The sequence below is a fragment of the Hyperolius riggenbachi genome, chromosome 2, assembly GCF_040937935.1.
Source record: "Hyperolius riggenbachi isolate aHypRig1 chromosome 2, aHypRig1.pri, whole genome shotgun sequence".
Classification (NCBI taxonomy): Eukaryota; Metazoa; Chordata; class Amphibia; order Anura; family Hyperoliidae; genus Hyperolius; species Hyperolius riggenbachi.
The window spans coordinates 350,868,417-350,893,960 of record NC_090647.1 but is presented as its reverse complement, the minus strand read 5'-3'; the positions used below and the strand labels follow the sequence as shown (position 1 = coordinate 350,893,960).

The 25,544-nt window shown below is 43.8% G+C and overlaps 1 protein-coding gene across 2 annotated transcripts in view; it reads right to left on the bottom strand.

Moving 5' to 3' along the window:
* The window catches only part of KLHDC8A (kelch domain containing 8A), a 72,548-nt gene extending 48,405 nt beyond the window's left edge, over window positions 1-24,143 (bottom strand). Inside the window, exons 1-3 of one of the 2 annotated variants that reach the window (XM_068269572.1) lie at window positions 23,830-24,143; window positions 13,522-13,634; window positions 3,018-3,445 (exon numbers count right to left, since the gene is read on the bottom strand). In XM_068269572.1, coding sequence (XP_068125673.1) covers window positions 3,018-3,393 — 376 coding nt within the window. In that variant the 5' untranslated portion in view covers window positions 3,394-3,445; window positions 13,522-13,634; window positions 23,830-24,143. Of the gene's footprint in view, window positions 1-3,017; window positions 3,446-13,521; window positions 13,635-17,260; window positions 17,361-23,829 lie in introns of those variants that run through there. The other variant, XM_068269573.1, reaches the window with a different exon arrangement.
* Between the last annotated feature and the right edge of the window lie 1,401 nt (window positions 24,144-25,544).

The following is a 25,544-nucleotide window of genomic DNA, read 5'->3' as shown; positions in this document are numbered from 1 at the left end:
ACATAGCAAGTTGTGAGATCTGTGCAGCTCGGTAGTAAGCGATAATATTCGGAACACCCAAACCACCGTCAACTTTTAGACGAATTAAAGTGCTCCTCTGGACCCTTGGTCTGGTTTTGCCCCAAATGAATGAAAGTATGGAAGACTGCAGGCGTTTGAGGGCCGGGATAGGGATGTTTATTGGTAGCACACGGAAGGCGTAGAGTAGTCTGGGAAGGATTACCATCTTAGTCGCTGCTATACGTCCAATCCACGAAATACTGTATCTTTTCCAGCATTCCATCGATTGGAGGATGTTTTTAAACAGGCTCTGGTAGTTTGCCGAGTACATAGAGTGATACGTGCGTGTAATAAAGACACCCAAGTATTTTAGCTTAGTAGGTTCCCACTTAAATGCAAAAGAGGATTGGATGATTTCAAGTTCAGCGGGAGGAAGGGAAATATTAAGTGCATTTGATTTAGTGCTATTAATTTGGAGGCCGGAAATATCTTCAAATAATAAAAGGATATCTGCCAGGTTGGATAAGGAGTCACGAGCATCTGTGAGTGTTAAGACTACGTCGTCCGCGTACAAGCACAGTTTATGTTGATGACCAGACAGGGAGACCCCTCTAATGCCCTCGTGTCTATTGATCAGTATCGCAAGGGGCTCTATAGCAAGCGCGAATAAAAGAGGGGACAGGGGGCATCCCTGCCTAGTGCCCCTGCGAACAGGGAAGGCGTCAGATCTGTAGCCGCAATAGCGTATAAATGCCTGTGGAGAGTGGTAAAGCGCCTTAACCCAACATAAGAAATTAGGGCCAAAACCCCAGTGAGCAAGCAAGGGGAACAGATACTCCCATGATACCGTATCAAATGCCTTTTGGATGTCAAGGGAAAGTAGCATCATGGGAGTATCCGTCTGTCCCGCTAAGGTTATAATCTGCTGCAGGCGCCTAACATTGTCCCCCGCCTGTCGTCGTGGCATGAAGCCTACCTGGTCCAGCCCGATCAGTGAGCAGATGCCCTCGTTGAGCCGAGTGGCCAGGATCTTTGCTAAGATCTTAATGTCTGTATTAAGTAGCGAGATAGGTCGGAAGCTGGACCAGGCGGTCTGATCGGTATTAGGTTTAGGTATCATGCTAATAGCTGCAGAGAGAGAGTCCACCCCGGGCCATATTTTATTATTTTATCGTAACAACCAACGATTTATACAGGAAAACCGTGACGATTAACAAGGTTGCCCAAACTTTCGCATACTGTATGTGTGTTATGGCTAGAACCAGTAGTCTGGCCACTTTGTTTGCAAAGTGGCCGAATCATCGAATCATATGGCCAATTTGTAGATATTTCTAGTTTTTCAGACTTTGACAAGCTAAAATGCAAAATGACAGGACCTGGCAAGCCAAGTCCTGAAGGCTTTTCTGAAGTAGCAGTGAGCAAGATAAAGTTCATAGGCATTTGCATTCCTTCCCCTCCACACTCCTTGTCTTCCCCCCCCCCCACTCCACTCATCACTTTTGTCCTCCCATCACTCTTGGTGGCTTCTCATCTCTTTTCTGTCACTGCTCTGCACCTCTGGCCCTCCCTCTCCCTCTCCCTTGTCCTCATTTTCTGTTAGTCTCTGATGTCCACTGTCACCTCTGTCCTCGCCTAGTCTCCACAGCCATCTCTTGGCTCTATGCGCTGCACATCCAGGATTTGACCAGCTCTCAGCAGCATGTCCTGTCATTTGCACTCACTTGCCACAACTGAACTTTGCTTGCTACTTCTATAGGAAAACTTCTGGGATTTGGCCAGCCGGGTCCTGTCAGTATGCGTTTTGACCGACCAAAGTCCAAAAAAGAAAGATTTTTTTTGTATATTTGCTCCATCAGTCGACCATTTTGAAAATTAGCTGGGCAAATTCCAAAGTGGCAAACTTTGGGTTATGATCAAAAAGCCACCCTCACCAGGGTAAATACTTTATAGGTGTAATTTCTAACCTCCTATGCATTTACCACAATGTATTATGTATTACATAGTAATATACATATACATACCTGATTTTTAAAATATTTATTACAATCCAGCATTGTAATCCAGACCGGTTTCAAATACCTCCTTTTTCTTGTCCTTTTTCTTGTTTTTTTGTTCATCTTATCAAATATTCCTGCTTAATTGAAGACCCTCCACCTGAATATCTGTTTCCCTGTATCTCTATTACCAACTGAACTGTCGGCATGAGTATATTTTAATTTTTCACAGAGGCTTTCCATCGGTCCACCCATCTTGAGCAATGAAAATATTTAGAAGAAAATTCAAATAAGCCATGGCAAAAAATTACATTTTGTCTGGCAATGTACTTTTGCATGTACAAGTATAATTATTTTGTATTTATGTACTCTATCTTCAAACAGTGAACATACAAACTCCATGCAGATAGTGTGCAGGCCCATACTTCAACCTGGGACTCTAGTAGCGAAAAGCGAGATTCAAGGATTCAGACGTATGTAGAGCATTTCTGATCAAGCAAGATGATATTGCATCCCTCCTTACAATCACAGCTGCCGAGGCATACTAAGCTGTAAGAATGACAATTTGCAGTCCTTTGGCTAAGTAAATCAGCCTCATGATGTCTTATTTGCTTCTATCTTCATGTAATCTCAGGCCAGTTTGATAATATTGAGATCAGGACTCTGTGGGGAACAGAACATCTGTCGCATAATTCCTTTTTTTCTTTTCACTGCAGATTGTTCTTGTCTGTTTGTTTTAGATCATTGTCATGCTGCAGAATGAAGTTGGCACTAATCAGACACCTCCCTCTGGTAAGAAACTGTACTGTACTTTTCAATAGTAAGAGTGCCATCAATTTTAATCAAATATCCATCTTTATGAACTCCATGTATTGATTTCATTTGTTTTTCTTCTACAGTATTTACTGCTCTACATTTCCATGGCATTATTTTTAAATGAATACAGAATTTAATTGCATGCATACATCACTCAGTCAAGTAAGATATTAAAATTGTTACGGTAAGACATTTGCAGCTTCTTACCTCTCACTGTGATTGAGATACCCATGGCTGGCTCACGGAGGGAGCTTTTCTTCTTCCACTTGCCCTCATCAATATTGTAAACATCTACCACTTTTAGAGGTGTCTGATTTTCTCCCACTCCTCCAACCACCATAATCCGCTTTCCCAGTGAGACTACTGCCACTCCAGCTCTAGGAGAAGGCATGGGGGCCAGCTCTGTCCAGCGATTCAGTTCTGGAGAAAATACCTCAAAAGTATTCATTGGGTTTCCTGCATCGTCACACCCTCCAATGGCAAAGATTTGCCCACCGGATTCTACAAGAGAACAATATACACGTGGACTGGAGAGTGGTGCTAGTGTCTGCCAGTGGAAGTCTTTGGCAACTGGCACTTCCATGCTGGATCAGCAGAACAGCAGAAGCTCATCCGTTTGTGCAATATCTGGCATCCTAGCAAAAACAATAAAAATAAGTCAAAAAAATGTTAAGTTTTATGTGGTTTTATCTACTACTAGGTTTTACTTAATTCATCCATCTAAAGCTGAACTTGCAGTTCTTTATTTATTGGACACTCACAGTGAAATATCTGCACTTTGAATTTCTATATATTTCCATTTAATTAATCTACCATTTCAATTCTAGCTATACCACCCTGCATGGGAATCTTTGGGAGTGTGTGGGGGGTGTTCTGCATTTTTGAATTTAAAAAAATTAGCATAGCGCCCACCCCCAATTTAAACTTTCTTTAACCCAATCTCACCCATACAGGCTGGTATAGCCAGGATGGCTGAGTCATCTGAGCGGTGCTCTGCCATACTAACCATACCAGCCCAGATAGTACATGATATGGGGGGTCAGAAGCAGAGTGCCAGTGTCAGAAGATCGTGGCATGCAACAGTTGAGTTGTCGCGAACCTCCGATGTTGGTCTACGAATTTCGAACTCGAACACGTGAAAAAAGGTTACGAACCTGCAAACTTTCGAACCACCATAGACTTCAATGGGCAAGCGAACCTTCAAAACTACAAACACTAATTGTGGCCACTAAAGTGATGGAAAAGATGTTTCAAGGGGTCTAACACCTGTAGGGGGGCATGGCAGAGTGGAATACATGCCAAAAGTCATGGGAAAAAATCCAGATTTTACGCACAGCAGGGTTTAAGGGCAGAAATCACATTTTTTGCTAAATTGGAGGCCTAAAGTGCTTTAAAACATCTTGCATGTGTATACATCAATCAGGTAGTGTAATTAGTGTACTGCTTCACACTGACAGACTAAACTCACTGTGTAACGCACCGCAAACAGCGGTTTGTGTAGTGACGGTCGTGCTGGACTGGTGCGCACCATGGCGAGAGTGCAGGCGATGGCGGTTTTCAAGCCCATATAGTCGGGCTGAGGTAGCTGAATGACAGAACAACAGTGACTGAGTGTCCAGCTGATCGAATTTGGTCTATCCACAATGAAGCAATTACCTTATTATCTATCTTCTTGGGTCAGGTGTGCCCCCCAAACCCAACACACTCATTTAGCCGGTCATTGCTTCATTGTGATATGCAAGCCCCTTCACCGTGGCAAGGTAAAGATCACAAAGGGGAATTGACACATGTACATGCCTTTTGTTTTGTTGTTGCAGCCGCAGTGCAGCCAGAAAAATTAGGCAGGCATGTACACGCACCAGAAAAATTATTATAGCGGCCGCTGCTAGCAGCGGCCTTAATAATTCAGGAATCCACCTGGAGTCCTGGACCCTGTTGGTGGTGGTGGAGAAGGCAGTCAAGCGGCCTGCTGGCAGAGATGCTGTGTGGGGAGCAACTTAGTCTTGGGGCAGGCAGTCACACGGCGTGCAGGCAGAGATATGCTGTGTGTGGGGACTGACTTAGTCTACAGGCAGGCCTGACCGTGCTTTGCAGACCAGGCATCCATGGTCAGACGGGCCCTTGACCCAACACTGTGTGCCAGAGATGACACCACTTGCCTTTCAACATCACGGTACAGTTTGAATATTGCCTTTTTTGAGAAATAATTGGGGGGCAATGGGAAGCCTCCTCGTGGCGCCCCTGGATAGTGCTGTATAGCATGAACTAATTCCCGCAGGGCGATTGTTTTGCGGTTTTTGGTTTTGACCCTGCATATTTAGGCATGCGAAAGCAAATGCTTATTTGCATGAGCAATGTCTCGTGATTAGCCAATAGGCCAAATTTGCAAAGCCAGATTTGTCAGGTTCACTTGGTTGATGCACACATGCTTTTTCTCTGATTATAGTCAGCATTGCATTTCTTTCTTCTGAGGGCAGGTAGTGAGTGGCTTGTTTTAGGAGGTGAGAGCCCTGGAGCAGGCTATTTACGCCTGTCCGCCCCTTATGTGTCGCGCCCAGGTTATGCGCATATAGCAGAACGCAATGGACGTTGAGGTAAGTGCCTGTTTTTAATCCTGGGAGGTGTGTGCGGGCGGCTCTTCCCGGCGCTGGCCACGCTGGGGAGATCGCCTGCACCCCCTGGCCTCCACCTCCGGGGTGCCGCTGTGTGGGTTCCAGGCGGTGAGAGTGCCTGGGACCCCCGCGGCCCCCCGGTTGTATGGGGGCAATGGGAAGCCTCCTCGTGGCGCCCCTGGATAGTGCTGTATAGCATGAACTAATTCCCGCAGGGCGATTGTTTTGCGGTTTTTGGTTTTGACCCTGCATATTTAGGCATGCGAAAGCAAATGCTTATTTGCATGAGCAATGTCTCGTGATTAGCCAATAGGCCAAATTTGCAAAGCCAGATTTGTCAGGTTCACTTGGTTGATGCACACATGCTTTTTCTCTGATTATAGTCAGCATTGCATTTCTTTCTTCTGAGGGCAGGTAGTGAGTGGCTTGTTTTAGGAGGTGAGAGCCCTGGAGCAGGCTATTTACGCCTGTCCGCCCCTTATGTGTCGCGCCCAGGTTATGCGCATATAGCAGAACGCAATGGACGTTGAGGTAAGTGCCTGTTTTTAATCCTGGGAGGTGTGTGCGGGCGGCTCTTCCCGGCGCTGGCCACGCTGGGGAGATCGCCTGCACCCCCTGGCCTCCACCTCCGGGGTGCCGCTGTGTGGGTTCCAGGCGGTGAGAGTGCCTGGGACCCCCGCGGCCCCCTGGTTGTATGGGGGCAATGGGAAGCCTCCTCGTGGCGCCCCTGGATAGTGCTGTATAGCATGAACTAATTCCCGCAGGGCGATTGTTTTGCGGTTTTTGGTTTTGACCCTGCATATTTAGGCATGCGAAAGCAAATGCTTATTTGCATGAGCAATGTCTCGTGATTAGCCAATAGGCCAAATTTGCAAAGCCAGATTTGTCAGGTTCACTTGGTTGATGCACACATGCTTTTTCTCTGATTATAGTCAGCATTGCATTTCTTTCTTCTGAGGGCAGGTAGTGAGTGGCTTGTTTTAGGAGGTGAGAGCCCTGGAGCAGGCTATTTACGCCTGTCCGCCCCTTATGTGTCGCGCCCAGGTTATGCGCATATAGCAGAACGCAATGGACGTTGAGGTAAGTGCCTGTTTTTAATCCTGGGAGGTGTGTGCGGGCGGCTCTTCCCGGCGCTGGCCACGCTGGGGAGATCGCCTGCACCCCCTGGCCTCCACCTCCGGGGTGCCGCTGTGTGGGTTCCAGGCGGTGAGAGTGCCTGGGACCCCCGCGGCCCCCCGGTTGTATGGGGGCAATGGGAAGCCTCCTCGTGGCGCCCCTGGATAGTGCTGTATAGCATGAACTAATTCCCGCAGGGCGATTGTTTTGCGGTTTTTGGTTTTGACCCTGCATATTTAGGCATGCGAAAGCAAATGCTTATTTGCATGAGCAATGTCTCGTGATTAGCCAATAGGCCAAATTTGCAAAGCCAGATTTGTCAGGTTCACTTGGTTGATGCACACATGCTTTTTCTCTGATTATAGTCAGCATTGCATTTCTTTCTTCTGAGGGCAGGTAGTGAGTGGCTTGTTTTAGGAGGTGAGAGCCCTGGAGCAGGCTATTTACGCCTGTCCGCCCCTTATGTGTCGCGCCCAGGTTATGCGCATATAGCAGAACGCAATGGACGTTGAGGTAAGTGCCTGTTTTTAATCCTGGGAGGTGTGTGCGGGCGGCTCTTCCCGGCGCTGGCCACGCTGGGGAGATCGCCTGCACCCCCTGGCCTCCACCTCCGGGGTGCCGCTGTGTGGGTTCCAGGCGGTGAGAGTGCCTGGGACCCCCGCGGCCCCCCGGTTGTATGGGGGCAATGGGAAGCCTCCTCGTGGCGCCCCTGGATAGTGCTGTATAGCATGAACTAATTCCCGCAGGGCGATTGTTTTGCGGTTTTTGGTTTTGACCCTGCATATTTAGGCATGCGAAAGCAAATGCTTATTTGCATGAGCAATGTCTCGTGATTAGCCAATAGGCCAAATTTGCAAAGCCAGATTTGTCAGGTTCACTTGGTTGATGCACACATGCTTTTTCTCTGATTATAGTCAGCATTGCATTTCTTTCTTCTGAGGGCAGGTAGTGAGTGGCTTGTTTTAGGAGGTGAGAGCCCTGGAGCAGGCTATTTACGCCTGTCCGCCCCTTATGTGTCGCGCCCAGGTTATGCGCATATAGCAGAACGCAATGGACGTTGAGGTAAGTGCCTGTTTTTAATCCTGGGAGGTGTGTGCGGGCGGCTCTTCCCGGCGCTGGCCACGCTGGGGAGATCGCCTGCACCCCCTGGCCTCCACCTCCGGGGTGCCGCTGTGTGGGTTCCAGGCGGTGAGAGTGCCTGGGACCCCCGCGGCCCCCCGGTTGTATGGGGGCAATGGGAAGCCTCCTCGTGGCGCCCCTGGATAGTGCTGTATAGCATGAACTAATTCCCGCAGGGCGATTGTTTTGCGGTTTTTGGTTTTGACCCTGCATATTTAGGCATGCGAAAGCAAATGCTTATTTGCATGAGCAATGTCTCGTGATTAGCCAATAGGCCAAATTTGCAAAGCCAGATTTGTCAGGTTCACTTGGTTGATGCACACATGCTTTTTCTCTGATTATAGTCAGTGTAATTAGTGTACTGCTTCACACTGACAGACTAAACTCACTGTGTAACGCACCGCAAACAGCGGTTTGTGTAGTGACGGTCGTGCTGGACTGGTGCGCACCATGGCGAGAGTGCAGGCGATGGCGGTTTTCAAGCCCATATAGTCGGGCTGAGGTAGCTGAATGACAGAACAACAGTGACTGAGTGTCCAGCTGATCGAATTTGGTCTATCCACAATGAAGCAATTACCTTATTATCTATCTTCTTGGGTCAGGTGTGCCCCCCAAACCCAACACACTCATTTAGCCGGTCATTGCTTCATTGTGATATGCAAGCCCCTTCACCGTGGCAAGGTAAAGATCACAAAGGGGAATTGACACATGTACATGCCTTTTGTTTTGTTGTTGCAGCCGCAGTGCAGCCAGAAAAATTAGGCAGGCATGTACACGCACCAGAAAAATTATTATAGCGGCCGCTGCTAGCAGCGGCCTTAATAATTCAGGAATCCACCTGGAGTCCTGGACCCTGTTGGTGGTGGTGGAGAAGGCAGTCAAGCGGCCTGCTGGCAGAGATGCTGTGTGGGGAGCAACTTAGTCTTGGGGCAGGCAGTCACACGGCGTGCAGGCAGAGATATGCTGTGTGTGGGGACTGACTTAGTCTACAGGCAGGCCTGACCGTGCTTTGCAGACCAGGCATCCATGGTCAGACGGGCCCTTGACCCAACACTGTGTGCCAGAGATGACACCACTTGCCTTTCAACATCACGGTACAGTTTGAATATTGCCTTTTTTGAGAAATAATTGCGTGATGGTATCTTATACTGCGGTGTGTGGCTTTGCTTTTGTGTGCTGCTTTTTCTCAGGTGGTCATCCCATTGCAGTTTGTGCTTTGTAATCATGTGCCTTCGTAAGGTAGTTGAACCTACGCGGGTCTTGGTCTTTCCACGGCTCAATTTTCGTGGCAGAGAGTAAAGATGGCATTGCTCTCTTCTAAGGCAGACACACACAAAAATGTCCACACCGCTGAGCCCTGTGATGATGGCACTTTGGTGATGGCTGCAGATGGAGTGTTAAGTGGGGTGCCAGAATCAGAGCAGGAGGAGGAAGATATGTCACGCTTCCGTGCGGAAGCTGAGGAAGATGAGGGAGGTGTTCTGTGTTAAATAGTCAACTACGACCTGACAATATTGGGGGTTGATGTCACATGCCTTCTTCTGAACACTGTACTTTGGTCGAGGGCCACACTAAATCACGACAGTGCGACCTCGAACAGACCTGCTAGGTGGCCTGCCTCTGGCTCTGCCTCTTGTTTTGTCCATATTGAGGGGGGAGGGGTTAAGTGAAAGGTATGCACTGACCTGACTAATAATGTGCTGTTACACAGGTGCAGTGAAAAGGTGACTGCTGGTACAACAATGTGTGGTTACACAGGTACAATGAACAGGGTGCAGTGACTGATGGTACAACAATGTGCGGTTACACAGGTGCAGTAAAAGGTATGCAGTGACTGCTGGTAGATAATACAATGTGCGGTTAGTCACAGGTGCAGTTACAGGTATGCATGGACTGGTATTACACAATACAATGTGCAGCTGTCACACACAGAGGTGCAATGAACAGTTATGCAGTGACTGCTGGTATAACACACTGCGTGCTGTCACGCAGGTGCAGTGAACATGAACAGGTATGCACGATCGGACTGGTATTACAAAAGTGCAGCTGTCACACACACACAGGTGCAGTGAACAGTTATGCAGTGACTGGTATTATATAACACTGCGTGCTGTCACGCAGGTGCAGTGAACATGAACAGGTATGCACAGTCGGACTGGTATTATAAATGTGCAGCTGTCACACACAGGTGCAGTGAAAAGGGAGGCACTAAATGTGCTGGGCCTTGCACAGTATAAAAGGCCTGAACGATAAACCGTTTGGGGATCGAAATCGCGATCATGGAAACGGCGATTCTGTGATCGTCAGAGCGGCGATTTCATCCCCCTCTGCAGGTAGTGTAGCAGTCCCCTCTCATGCTGTGCAGCGGAAGCTCAGCGGGAGTTAATTGCGGTGGCTTACTCTCTCCAGTGTTCTTCCTACCGTGGAAAGGTCAGCGGCCCGCCCGGATAAGTCAGGTGGCCGCCAGGAAGAGAAACTAGGCTGTGCCTGTGTCCATCTGGTTTCAATTGCAGCTTCCACAGCGTGGCGATTTCTCCCTCTCCTGTCTCCTCCCCACCCTCTCAGCTCGCAGTACAGTAGCGGTTAGGAGAGGCTTTGAAATGTTGTTATCCAGCGGCCCCGCCCCTGTATCGGGAAGAAGAGCAGCGTATGCTGGAGCTGGCAGGAGATCTGCACGTTGCTGCTTATCATGATGCTTCCAAGGTATTGCCCCGACTGCTCCCTTCCAGACATCAGTAAAATGAGAGCCGTGCAGGGACTGGAATGTATATACATTAAAGTAAATCACACTTGTGGAGGATTCAGCCGACATTTCCTCCCACTCTGTCACAGCTGCACTTACCATCTCATTCACAATGCCAGCATCACTCAAGAAAGATAATTTGGTAGCTGGTCAGTTAATTTTTCTTTTCAAAGGTAAACTTTACTTATAGGAGATGTTTTCTTACTCTTCAACATGAAGTAGTAGCTCTCCCAGCATCCCTCTCATCCCCATTTCACACAGGCACAGTGCACATCCTACACTGCTACTTCTGGGCCGCAAAAAAAGTAATTAACTGTGCATAACAAATGTTTTATGCATGTTTTGGAACTGAATGGAGAGTATTTATTTGCAGTGCTGGTATGATGTAAAAGTTTAGGGCTTATTTGCACGATGTGCTATGGTGTTAGTTATGACAAACTGCACATATGCGATCCATAGGGTAACATGATAGTCCATAGACTTTCATGTTACCATTCACAGTACAGCATTGGGTTCCCAAATGTTGCGACTTGTGTGAGAATATTTTATTGCACGAAGCGCACACTTCCCTGACAGATTCTATTGTGTTGCGGCTACCCACATCTCTGCTTTAACGCATAGCAACACGTCGAGAATGTTCTGTAGTGTGAATGAGCCCTGTCCCTCTTTAATAATGCATACCTGAAACGGAATAAGATTAAAAGAAAGAAATTTAAAAAACTTTTACAGTGGAAAGCACTGCAACATGAGGATGCCTGGAACATGTCCGACGAGCTTTCAGACATGGTATCGCAGTGACATTGGTATTGTTTGTATTGCCTCCACCTCCTTTGAACAACGTGTCAGCGTGATAATGCTGATGACTGTGCTGTGGTGTTACTGACTGTGGCGACCTATTCTGCAAAGCTGTTGTCGGCTGCAGTGGGGCATTGTGAATTGCAAACATGACAGAAAATGACATCATACTATTAATTTGACAGTCATTTTCTGTCAGTGCATGTTTTCAAATGTTACAGTGTACATTGTGAAATTATTGATAAAGCTTGATTTGAAGAAAATCGTGAATCGAATCAAAATCACAATTTCTGACAGAAATCGTGCAATTCAATCTTTTCCTAAAATCGTTCAGGCCTACAATATAGCAATTAGCAAGGGCAAGCTGCGACACACAGGGCTGTATAATGCAGTGTCAGTAACACACACACACACACACACACACACACACACACACACACACACACACACACACACACACACACACACACACACACACACACACACACACACACACACACACACACACACACACACACACACACACACACACACACACACCTTCACAAGAACATTAGCTCTGAAAAGAGCTCTTTTTATGGTGCTTTTCACCAACAAATATCAGCTAGGAGCAAGCTACAAGAGCCTAACTAAGCTTTCCCTACCTCTGCAGCGTTCCTCTCCCTTCTCTCACTACTGCAGCAACACTGAGTGAGATAATGGCTGACGCAGCTGCCTAATACAAGGGGGGAGGGGGGAGGCTCCAGGAGGGAGTGCAGTCTGCTTGGCTGTCATGTGTCTGCTGACTGTGATGTAGAGGGTCAAAGTTTATCCCAATGATGTAGTATAGGGGCAGGTCGCGTTTTGATGCGAACGCGAGCCACCGATGTTCGCGCGAATAAGTTCGTGGCCGAAACGTTCGGGACAACTCTATGCAGCAGCAGACATTGGGTGAGTGGAAGGAGCTTTGCAGGTGTTTTTCAGCACCTGGGGACAAAGACCATTTTTTGCTCCCCCCTCTAGGCCAAACATCAGGTGGAGCCAAATGTACAAATTCTGTTAGCCAGATGTCCCCCCCATAGATAGCCAGATGTGCCCCCTATATGTAGCCATATGTGACCCTTTATAGATAGCCAGTTGTGCCCCCCTATATGTAGCCATATGTGCCCCCTTCCCCTGTTTAGATAGCCAGATGTGCCCCACCATAGATAGCCAGATGTGCCCCCCTATATGTAGCCATATGTGCCCCCCTTCCCCTGTTTAGATAGCCAGAAGTACCTGCCTTCAGATAGCCAGAAGGGGCCCCCCATAGATAACCAGAAGGGGTCCCCCATAGATAGTCAGATGTGCCCCCCTATATGTAGCCAGATGTCCCCCCCCATAGATAGCCAGTTGTGCCCAACTATATGTAGCCATATGTGCCCCCTTCCCCCATTTAGATAGCCAGAAATACCCGCCTTCAGATAGCCAGAAGGGGCCCCCCCCATAGATATCCAGAAGTGTTAATAACAGCAGTCTCACTGGCTCCAATATTCCAGCGATTATGTCATCTCTCCTCTGCAGCGTAACCAGCATCCTTTCCTTGGTAACAGCGGTGTCTCTTGTCACATTATGCCGCTGTTACCAAGCAGGATGCGGGGTGCACTGCAGAAGAGAGATGTCATTGCTGGAATGACAGAACCGGTGAGTCTTCTGCTGATATTAACGTTTCCACACTATTCTGCAGAGGGAGGAAAGGAAAGAAGCGGGCAAACTTCGAACCACCAACAAGCCACCTCTCACACATGTGGGGTTACGGCAGGCACATTGAACGCCCTCACAGTGCAGCGCCCAGGGATGTATGTCCCCTCCTAGGCCCCCCCCATAGCTATGTCTCTGTGCAAAACTAAAAATAAGACCCCGGGACTATTTTAGCGATGTATGTGAAAAAAAACTGGGGCAATATTATTTTTTTTAGAGAAAACAATCACAATCCTTGTTTCAGTTAGCAACTGCACAGTTTACCTTTGTTCTCATTGCATTGTTTTACAATATCACAAAAGTAATCTCATACCACCAGGTCTAACTATTCTATGATAAACTATTAAAGGAATAATGAAAGTCAGAAATCTTCAGTGATATCAAGAGGAATGGAATACAAATAGCAAGCAACAACATTCAATCCATTGCTAAGTTTACAATAACTTGTTATTTTTCCATTCATTGGTCTGTACTGAAGAAATTGACTCAGTAGTTGTAACAAAAAAATAATATGGCTTCTGGAATTCATATTAAAAATGATAACAAAAATCCTCTTTGCTCAATATGTAACTATTTAAATAAAAGTCTAGTGAAGATCACCACTCACCCACAGGTGTAGTACGCTGGATTCCAATCCTGCATAGACTTCACAGATGGAGAACATCTCAATACAACAAGATTCTTGACAAACTTGCCATTAAGCGATATGACTCGTAAACTCTTTGTTGGACAAACAAAAATTAAACAAAAGAATAAGATAAGGTTAGACTTTAATAAAATGTATTTATTTATATAAGCTTAGAAACGGTGTTAAAACTAAGTACAGAAACCACAGCAGGAGGATCTAATTATTTAGTCTCGCTAGACAGGAGTTCACTTCAAAACATTCAGATCTAAAAAGGCTTTTATGCTGCTTCTACCCGATGTAGCTATTTGCCCTACCCAGTCAGAGCAGCTCCATCCCGAAAAGTATTGAATCTTGAATGAAAACTGAACTGTCCAGTCTGTCATTTATGTAGATCAGTTCTCTGTGACGTGCTACTATTCACTCTGACTCTGATGGGAGAAAAGTGATTAACCAGTGATGTTGATAAGGGATATTATCCACAATAGTAAAGGATTTAACGCAGTGCTCAATGTCCATTAGTGCCAACACTGTTGTCATTTCTTCCACTCCTAGACCACACAGACATTTGTAATATTGTATTGGCATGACAGCTACTGGCAGCATTGGTGGTTCGACGCTAGTGCCTTCCTTTTCTGAACAGGCAGTGAGCTTCTTTTGAAACATCTGCCATATTTGGAAACTGATAGCTGACTGCAAACTGAAAAATGAAGGTGTTTTTTTCAATCAACACTAAATTACAAATTAGCTTGTGTAACACTGATGCACTTTATAAAAGTTATCTGTTTTTATTGTCCTGTAATGATAGTGTCAGGGTCTATTCAGAGATAATTAAGAGTGAAGGGTTAAGAACAATGTGAGGAAATTAGTTAGGACATAAGGACAGTATCATGGCTAGATATGGGTTAAGGTTAGTGTTGGCAATATTTATGGGTTAAGGATAACATCAGGGACAGTTATAGGTTAAGTCTAGTCTAGTGTTGAGGACTGAGGCTAGAGTTGATGATAGTGTTAAGGTGAGAGAAATAGTGTCAGAGGGCTACATTTGGTGTAACTCTGCTTTAATGGGTACAAAAAGAAATCTCTGCAGAATAACTTTACACATTGCCGATATTTAGTTAGACATTAGTACAGGTGCTTATATCTGTGTTTTGCTCTGCCTGTCTCAGTACTTGAATTCAGTCAGTTATGTCACCAGATGACAAGTAGGGATATCTAAGGGTACCTGCACTTGGGGTATAAATAGACAATATGGGCCCATATGCAATTCACTTTTTCTCCTGAGTTTTCTCCTAGGAGATAATTTTTCTTCTTCAATTTAAATTAACTTTTTAGTACTTTGCAATTGAAAAAGTACTAAAAAGTAGGTGAAACAGTACTATTAAAAATATTTTTAGTATTTGTTTGCTTGTTGACAGTTTAAAGGGCATTTTATTTGCAAATTGGGAAAATATCACCTAGGAGAAAACTCAGTTGAAAAAGTGAATTGCATATGGCCCCCGGACTCTGATCTTTCCTCTGAAAGTTACATATAGACCCATGTAAATGAAACATTTACTGCATAGACATAAGGTGCGTACACATACACTACCGCCGGCAACGACGGGTCCGCCAGACCCTCCCGCTGGGCGGGCGTTCCGGTGACAGTAGTGCGTGTGTACAGTCTGTCAGGCTGAGTGGACCGTTCAGAAACAGCCTTATCAGTCCTCCGACACCACGTACACACGTGCTACTGACGGTTGAACATCCGCCCGGCGGGAGGGTCCGGCGGACCCGTCGTTGCCGGCGGTAGTGCGTGTGTACGCACCTTTAGGTACAGGTGATAAGAAACAAAGACATTTGTTTAGACAATATATCATTCACAGGTGAAGCTAGCAATGCAATGCTCTGACCTAACCATTTTTAAAAGAGAAAAAAAAACATTCACCAGCAGACAAGGCATTCATACAGCAATTTGGGGCTCAAAATGTTTGATAAGCTATTGGATGTCAGCATGGAAACTACCCTATTTCTGTAACTGCAGTTACACTTAAGGCCGGTTTTACACTTGTGGTGTGTGTTTGCTGTGCGATGCCCCGCCGCACCGCAACAGACAAAACTACAAATATATCACTCTGTGGCATATTGCACAGTCAGGGTCATATACATAGCACCACCTCCTGCATGCCCATCACCACCCCTTGTCCAATGATGTACTCCCTGCTGGACAGGAAGTACATCACTGGGTTTCTCCATTGTATTCCCGTCGTCTTGTGCTGGTGCGCCGCAACTCCGCTGCCAACCTTTTAAAAGGTATGAGTCGCCTATTAACTTACATTACTTCCACCGCTGTGGAAGTCCAGCGGTAACGCGTTGTTCCCCCATGTGGCTTTGCAGCAGCGAATCAGGCACTTCTGGTGCGATGTGTTAAAGGATACACGAAGTGACATGTGACATGATGAAATAGACATGTGTATGTACAGTGCCATGCACACAGATTACTATGCTGTGTTCCTTTTTTTCTTTCTCTGCCTGAACAAGTTAAAAATCAGGTATGTAAGTGTGACCCTCACTGATAAGAAATTCCCCGTTTTATCTCTTTCTTGCTCTCAGAAGCCGTTTTCCGCTAGGAAAGTGTTTTATAGTTGGAATTTCTTATCAGTATACCACCACATTTGACCCCCAAATTTGGGGTGCATAGAGGGGCAGGTCAACTTTTCCACAGTTTATATACCAAGAGCACCCCTCCATGCTGAGTGCCTGTTGGAGCATGCTGATTAATGCATATCTACTTGACCTTGCTCTAGCTTGCATTCATGCATCTACCGGGCAACTTTTAAGCCGGCCTCTAGAGGTCCATGCTCAATGCGGTCACATGACAGTGAGCTTGGAGCTGTAGTGACCAGTTCAGAAGCTGCTGGGAGGGGAGGGGGGGGGGGGGGGCGAGACTGGAGCTGGAGCGAGGAGAGGTAGATATGTTTTCATCAGCATGCTTCAACTCATGGTCTGTATGGGGGGGGGGGGGTTGACTAATCGGCGGGTCACGGCACTGATATATACTGTATATCGTTCTTGGGCCCAACAATGTCCAATATAAAACTTGGGGCCTTGGTGTCCTGAGGAGGTGTGGAAACACGTGAAACAGCTACTGACACAGACAGCTCTTTTTTTCTTCATTGCATTTCTTAACCGTGCTTGAATAAAGTTTCCTGGAATTGGAGTGCCGAAATCCATTTCCTTCTTTGGTATCAAATATAAACCTGGCTTCCTAATCAAAACCTTTACTGAGAGCTTCTTCTTCCAGTGCTTGTAATTTCAATATGTTGCTCAGCAGTTTAGGCATGTTACATGATTAAGTAATTACCATAGGCATTTGTCAGTGAAGAGATACTTCACTTTGTTAGTGATAGCTGGAGCAATTTATAGGTGGATGTCTACCTCTAAAGATAACACGCTTATTATGATATGCACGTTTGCTTCAAATGAGCCTGTTACTTCAATTGGCTTTGAAAAAAATCTGTCATTTAATTAATTATTCCATCGCCAGCTGTCTGTTGACTAATCCAAAACAAAATTAGGTTTCAGAAATATCTATTTCAGTCAGTGGCTAGCAAGAAATTAATAAAACTCTTTTAACAGTATCATTAAAGAGCTGATGTTCTCCTTTTTATAGCATTTCAGTCTGTGTTATATACAGTATTTGAGGGCATTTCATTGTTTTCCTGTATGTTTTGTGTCTTACCTTGCGCCTGGCACTCCATTATAGTGTATTCTGTACAGCTTATCTGTACTTTTTGACAATTTCCACTTTTATTTTAGTTTTCCTTGTGTAAAGTTTTTTCTTTAAATATATAATTTGACAAATATGTAGCAGCTTATCAAACTCGAGCTGTATAGTACATTTCCCAATTAGGAGACATTAAGCGGACAGTGGGTTAATCACAGCATCATGAGTGTAGCACCCATCTACCCAGTTGTTAGCACTCAGCTTGATGAATTCTTGTTACTTAGCAACCAACGCCTACATGAACTAACCACGCGGTACAACAAGGACAGCATAAGCTAAAAGAAACCGGGCCTTGTGTATAATAATACATCCAATGCTAGACCAAGGAGTCAGTATGCTTAGGGAAATCCTAGGGGTTATACCATATGTAATGCTTGCTGATAGCACAGAAAATATGTCTGTGTTTATAAATGCTAATACTGAGCAGAGCAGATGTTTCTGGCACCAAAAGGGTTATAGGTGGATAGAGGAGGAGGAATACAGAATAAAGGAGGTTTAAATCCAGGTCACTTCTGTATTGCTTAAAGCCCTGAGGGGGAGGGAGGTGGGGCTGTTATGCCTTATGCGTATTTTTTAGTGATGTGATATTAGATCAGAATTAGAGACGCAGTATTTTCATACTGAGGCCTAAATTCCCTCAATAGGATGGCATAAAAATAAATCTAAGAACGGGGTAGCTTGCATCTGTTTAACCTAATAGTGACAGAACTTCTAGCAATTCTTCTGCGAGATTGAGCCTCAGCTGTAACATATACAGGTCACTGCAAAACATTAGAGCCCAGGAATAAAAGAAATGAGACTGTTTCAGTTCATTTCACATTGTGTTGGCAGGATTGGGGTAATGAGGAAGTTTTATGTATGGTTGCAGTTGTAGGCAGGTACGAAGATGGGTGCTATGCTTACCCTACATACTTTTTCTAGGTTAGTAACTTGCCAGGTAGAGGAGCCATTACATTAACATGTAGGTTAATGATCTTCAGTTCTAAAGTTATCAGTTCTGAGTTGTCCATTATAACCTAAACATAGCTTGTAGTGGTTTCTTATGCTCATTTTTGTAGGCTAGTTGATGTACTAAAATCCCATCAAGTGAAAGTAAAGTTTCTTATGTGTGATCCGAGGCTACTTAGCCTTCAAACCCTATCTTGTATAGTGTGTTCTGACCTGATTCTGTCCTAGTAATGTCTTCAGCTTCTCTCCTGCTTTCTTTTTGCCTGTCGCCTGACTGGCTATTTCCTTTTTCCTATATGTGCAGATGATCTGTTCAGTTTAAAGTACACTTGGTACGTAGCTAGCAGAAGGCAAGTTCTCATTCGATTATCATTATAGTGACAAAGAACCTTATTGCGGACCTGGACTCAGAACTTTCTCTCTGCTCTAAAAGTTAAGCAACAGCATAATGGCCTTTACAGAAAAACATTTATTTGTTCCAGATCACAGAACTCCTGCAATAAATCTGCATTGTGACTACTTCCTGCTTTCACGGAAGCAGACAAAGGGTTAACATCTTGTGTTTAGAAATCAGCTGAGGCTGCCGAAATTCTTGTGCTGACACAGCTGAGAGCTCCAATTACAATTGAGATTACTTGAAGATGAGAGGAAATTAGACAAAACACAAACAGGGTGGTTTAATCTGTGTTTTCCTTGTGTCCAGTGCACAAGTTCAGGTCCACTTTAAAAGCTTGCACCTGAATGTGCCCATGCATTGCACTGCAATCTTCAGAGCATCCTTGGACATGCTGGTCTTCTTGGCCTGTACTTATGTACATCAAACATTGACTTTCTGCTTGAGATGGAAGGGGTGGGAGTCAAGTCAAACATGAAGTCTAGTATCAGCTGTTTTTACTGGGCACTCTGGGTCCTTGAATTCCTCTGAACCTAAAACTATAGCATTAATAAGCACTTTCTGCTCTCACTTTTGGGTTATCTGTCACTGAAAAAAAATCCAAGTGACAGGTGTGCCTTTTCTGTTGATTTGATGTTTTGGGTAAGACTGTCTACTGATGCCATGCCTCACTGCTCTGTGTGTTTCTGCCGTCATATGTCATCCAGATCCTGCCACTCAGTCTTTTATAGCAAATAATTCACCAAGCAGCAAGTCTTGGATACAGCTGGAAGCACAGAGGTCCATGAGGAATTTGCCTCTTCAAGTAAAGGAGATAGCTAGGAGTACTTATGACTTCACCTCCAGTTGTCACCTCCAGCACATGTATGCTGTGCTGCTGCTCCTAGTGCTCCCAGCAGGCAATCAATACTTTTTATAGGGGCTTTATAGGGTAATATGCGTTTGCAGTGCAAGAATTCAGCTCTAGCTAGTTTTATATTTTTCACTTTATATTAATATTGGTTCCGCAGTACAATTATCGCCTTTACTCCCACTCCTTTTTTCTGCCAGAAGTGCTTCTAGTGTTACTGACAATTTTAGTGCACACATTACCAACACATTAGCAACTGAAGTTAGGTTACCACACTGGGTTTTCGATGCAATGTTCGTTTTATTGCATAAGTCAGCACAAGCTGACTTTGCTTGCTACTGTTCATGTACATGGGTGACTTGGCTTAGCACTCAAGTTATCCTCGGGCAAGGTGTGACACTCCAGAAACACTTCTTGCATTACATTACTAAAACCTGCTTGTTTTTATAAGAAAAAGAATAGGGATTCCAGAACACAGTTGTCACCTACGCATCTCTTACCGTATTATTGGAACCATTCTTATTTTCTGCAAGTACATTTTTATTTTGTTACAGAGCGTTAGAGATACGTTTCACAAAGAAAGTTAGCTTCTCTAAAACAAGTTTTTCCAAGTAGATTGGTATATGCAAAATAAACTTTGAGACAGAGGCTGAATCTTTCCCTTCCCAATGTACACGGAGGGGCTATATATCGCATGTCCATGATCTATGTTTTTATATCTTTCATTGCCATTTTTTAGCAATTTGTGCAAACTCTGAATGGTCATGCCAATGTAAGCGAATTAACTAACTAGACAGGGCTTCATTCCCAATGTAGAAACACTGTCAACAGGTGTTAATTTAGGTGAAAATATTGGTTCCTTCATATAACATTGGGCCGGTACCCCAAGGGTCTCCAGGGCTTTGGATCATTAGAAAACTTAAAATCCTTCATATTTTTCCTAGATTCATTACAAATGGATTCTGGCTGCATTTACCAGAATTCACAAAGCTGGGTAAGCCACCAAATTTCAGCTCCCTTTAATATCCCCAATATGACCCAAGCAAGGCTCACATTTCCACCTAATGCATGTCTTTACTTATACCTGGGCCAGAACTGCAGGATTTAGTATTTTCTCCAATGATCTACAGTTTATTCATTTGTAGTTAGCCAATAAATGGTATCATCTTGGATCTACAGTTTGGAGGCTCTTAAAACATTAAGTCCAATGTATTGGGGCTTTACCATTAGTGTAACTAATGGAATTTGTACTTCTGTTCTATGTAGATATATTTCCTATTGTCACATTAAAGTTTTTATGTTGTTGTTTTATTTGTTTCCTTCGCGCACCACTTCTGTTTTATATGAATATAGTTTATGTCTTACTCATCTAATTTTTGTGGCCTAAATCAATGAAAACTGAAAATATTGGTTCTGTGTTGTGACACTTTACTGGTGTCTATATTTTCATTGGCTTATAGTATTCCCATTCCTTTTTTCAGCACATATATTTCCTATTGTCACAGTACATTTTGCTGCTCAAATTACTGTACACTGTTGTCATTTAGGAAAGTAATTTGGCTTCTCTGTGCGACACCCTATAAAAGAACCTGCTGCATAACATCATTTCAATCCTGCCTTGTGTAGGACTTTTTACTAATGCAGTTCACTTGTGGTCCTTTCCTTATGCTAGCATCTCCAAATTCTTGGACCTACACAGACTTTTTTTTTATTCCCTTTTTGCGGTTGTACCCAGTAAATTAATTATTCCATTTTTCAATTGTATATGACTGCTCACCATTGCACTTTCTTTTGCAAAAAGGTGTATGTTTAGATCTAAGAAATAGCTACATTCATTTGATAATTTAAAGCTTGCAGTGCAAGACTTGACTTTGCATTGTAGTATGTGGTGATGGTTTATAGTGAGACAGTTTTGCAGTACAGAGTCTTGACTTTGCCATGTAGTATACGACCGAGGTGGTTCCCTCAAACAAGGCTATGTGAGCTCTCCACAATAGGAGCACTGATATTTGAATTGTGTTCAGTTTATCAGGTTTTCATCATCACAGTCATGCAGAAGGATGTTGTTCCTAAAATTTTGTTTCTAAAGCATAGACATTTGAACTTTAGGATTCAATGTTATCCTTTCATATCCTTATTTAAAGGACAACTAAAGTGAGAAGAATATGGAGTCTGCCATATTTATTTCCTTTTAAACTATATCAGTTGCCTGGCAACCCTGCTGATCTATTTGGCTACAGTAGTGTTTGAATAACACCAGAAACAAGCATGCAGCTAATCTTGTCAGATCTGACACTAATGCCCAATTTGCATATGCTTGTTTGGGGTCTATGGCTAAAAGTATTATGCTGGGTCTACACGCGTAGATGACGCTCTAATGTGTCTTATCAATCGAGCCGCTGATGTGGCTCGGTTGATCAGATCCGACAGGTCCGATCTCGCCACCGCCGATTCCCTGCTCGTTCCCCATGAGAGGACAATGGCCGAGAATCGAGCGGAAGATAAGCGGCGCCGGCGGGGCCGAGGGTGGATCGAATCCGACGCACGCGCGGGCGAGCGGGGACATGGCGGGTACGCGCGGGGATGCGGAAGAGGCGATCCGGCGGCTAATCGATGTTGGATTTAATCAGATCGTAAATAGAATCGTAATCAAATCGTATAAAGAATCGTATCGTGTAGATTGGGCTTAAGGCAAGGGGGGAAATAGGTTTGTGTAGTGGCTTCTCATTAGCAGAAGACACAGTTTCACCCTGCATTTCCATTACCATTACACCATTTTTTTTATTCTACAAGTCTAAAGAACTCAAAAGTGTGGGAATTTTTATACAGTTAACTATACATTGTTTTTGGCCACCTCTAAAACGAAAACTGTTTTTAAGTGCTTTTAGCAATTTGCTACGTTTTCACCTGAATTGCCAGGCAAGTTAATTTTGCATTTGTCACTCAACATGTCAGACTATTACCGCTTGCTTTGCACACAGGCAACAGAGAAAACAACTTTCTCTAGGAGAAAGCAGAAAACCATCTTGTTTATGTGATTTATACACACCTTGAAGTGTTTGAAATTGACAGATTTATTTATTATGTACTCTTATGAAATGTGTGTTGGCTTAAAAGTAATCTTGGTAAGAACACTTAGTAGAATGTGCGTTAATACAATCCATGCACTTAGCACAGCACATGTCAAAAGACAGAATGCCTCACCTAGTAAGTGGTATGACTATGAAGGGCTCATACAGCACTGTTATTCTTTCACAACGAGATTCCGGTGTCTGTTGCAAGAAAGTTTAAACATGAGTTTGGCACAGTTTACAATAAAATAGCTGCTAGACCAAGACAAGTGCCATCTGCGACTCCAAACTACATATTTTATTTTTATTGCTGTAGCTGAGCTGGTTATTTCAAGTCTGACACAAAGCCAGGGCTGTTTGCTTATTTTTCTGCTTTGTGTCATTGCTTGTAGCATGACAGCTAGTTAGACTCTTCCAGGCACTAAAGGGTTAAACGAGAAGCCCTGGCATACACAAATTATTTATTCTGATAGCTCCAGGGCTCATCTGCAGGATACAGGAACTCAGAAAAGCGTGAACAGAAATATCTGATTATTCATCTGAAGTTCCCTCTCTGCTGCGACTACAGCACCACAAACCACAGCTACGGATTTTTTGTTTGCTTTCACACGAAATGACCTCATAACTAGCCATAGAAACTGGATTATCGACCTTAGGAGGGAGGAAAAAAGCATTCAGGGATGTCTCCAACCACCACAACAGGGTGTAGGTGTTAATGACATTCACCCAACAAACCCCAATGAAAGATCACAGCAGCTTGGTCCATCTAATCTTCTTTCCTCCTAATGGTTTCAAACAATTGACCGTACGTAATCCTGTTTAATTTAGACTAGCCTACTTTCTAGATTTTTTTTGCAATCACTCAGCAACAAAACAGGGTGATGATGATGATGAATGTAAGTAGCTTTTCCATGGAGAGCTAGCTATTCTCAAGCAGCAGCAAGCATATCTATATTCAGATGTAGGCTTGTGTTGAAACTTGAGCAACATTTTTTACTTTTATGTAAAAAAAACCCCAAAATGTCACATTGGATCTTGTCTAAAGACTTGTGGGACTATCTGCCTAGAATCACACAATGTGCAGTCATGCATAAATGGGAAAAATAAATGATCACACAATCAGTAGGAAAGCAGAGACTACGAAGGATCTGTATCAATGTTTATGAGGTTTGATGGTGGAGATTTTGCTAGTGACAGTGTCAAGCCTTGCGTCTCATAACATATTCAAATAACTCATGCTGCTAGAGATTGTTGTACTCACCAATAACTCCGGGATTTGCAGATGTCTGGGTGCTGTCCCATGCGTTTTAAAGTTTGAACCTTGCTAAGCCCAGACCTATGTAGCGAGGGCTTCCTGAGTGCCTGTTTCTCCCAGTGTTCTTCTCTCTCTACTGTTACAGTGCACATGCCTGCTCTCTCTCACAACACAGGTCTGCCTCTCATCTTTCTTGCCTGTCCCCCTATTCCTCATATGCTTACGTTGTAAGTCTGTGCTTTGTTTTCTAGCTTCTTGCAGCCTGTAGGGAATGAGACAAGCTGTGATTGAAGAATGCGTCTGAGTGGAAAAATACCTGGAGAGAGAGAGGAAATGTATTTCAGCAAATGAATAGTCAGTTTCCCACACAGCGTCACAAAAGACAGCTGCTGACATGTGGAATACAACAGAAACTAGCCTGAGATGGAGTGGATAATAGGCTTTCATAGTACTACAGACTACAGAGCAAATTATTTTTCAGATAGAGAAAGACAGTGAGAGTGAGAGATGATATATAGATAGATAGATAGATAGATAGATAGATAGATAGATAGATAGATAGATAGATAGATAGATTTATATTAATGTAATTTTCAACTTTTAGGAGTATATGTATCACTGTTCAAAATCTAAATAAGGATTTGATTTTTCACCACTCTGTACTTGGCTTAAAGAGACACTGAAGCGAAAAAAAATATGATATAATGAATTGGTTGTGTACTATGAATAATTTCTAGAAGATTAGCAGCAAAGAAAATATTTTCATACTTTTATTTTCAGGTATATAGTGTTTTTTCTAAAATTGCATTATTCTATAATATGTGCAGATTACACAACACTCAGCATTCAAAATGATTCTTTCAGAGCAGTCCGTGAAGTAATGACCTCTCCTCTAGCAGAGAAAAAGTAAACAGTTCACTTACAGTTGAGATAATAAAAGTCAGATAACAGCCCTCTCCACGACTAACTTAGTCGGAGAGCTTAATGGCTTGTTTGCATAGAGATAACAACTGGAGTTTCTCAACTCTTCCTGTACTGGAAACAATTAGACTGATGTATCTGATCTTAATGTTTTATTTCTTAGCTGTACTACACATACAAATCATAATATCATAATTTTTTTTCCGCTTCAGTGTCTCTTTAAACCATTATTTATAAATGCGCAGAAGCTGCAAATTACATATTCCTTTAGGTAGCATCAGTCTTAGCAGTTCCTTTACCACAATTTTTAATTTACACTTTGGTGCTCATTTGTAGTTGTTTCCCAACTTTGGGATTTCGTCAGTGTCAAAATAATTTATCACTCAGTTTTCACCATATTTATAAAGACAATATTGGGTATATTTTGATGGTGAAAAATATTTACTTCCCCTCTAGTATTTACCGCCCAAAGTCAGCAAAAATTATTGAAATTCAGTAAAAAAGCTGGATCAGTGAAAATTTACACCAGACAAGAGGCAGATATTTTATGGGGAATTTAGCTGTATATTTCTGTAGCTCCACACAGTCTAGTGACCACAAATTGCAGCCTTGGTATTTCAAGACCATTCCTTGCTTAGAAGACCAAAAAACATCAAAAGGAGGGTAGAAGAATTCCATTAGTTCACTTGACTTTCTGAGCAGTTTTTAGGGATTCAAAACACCTGTATGGATACTTTCATTACAGACAAAGGAGAAACTTCAATTGTATGGGGAGATGCTAAGTTTCCGAAACCCCAAGA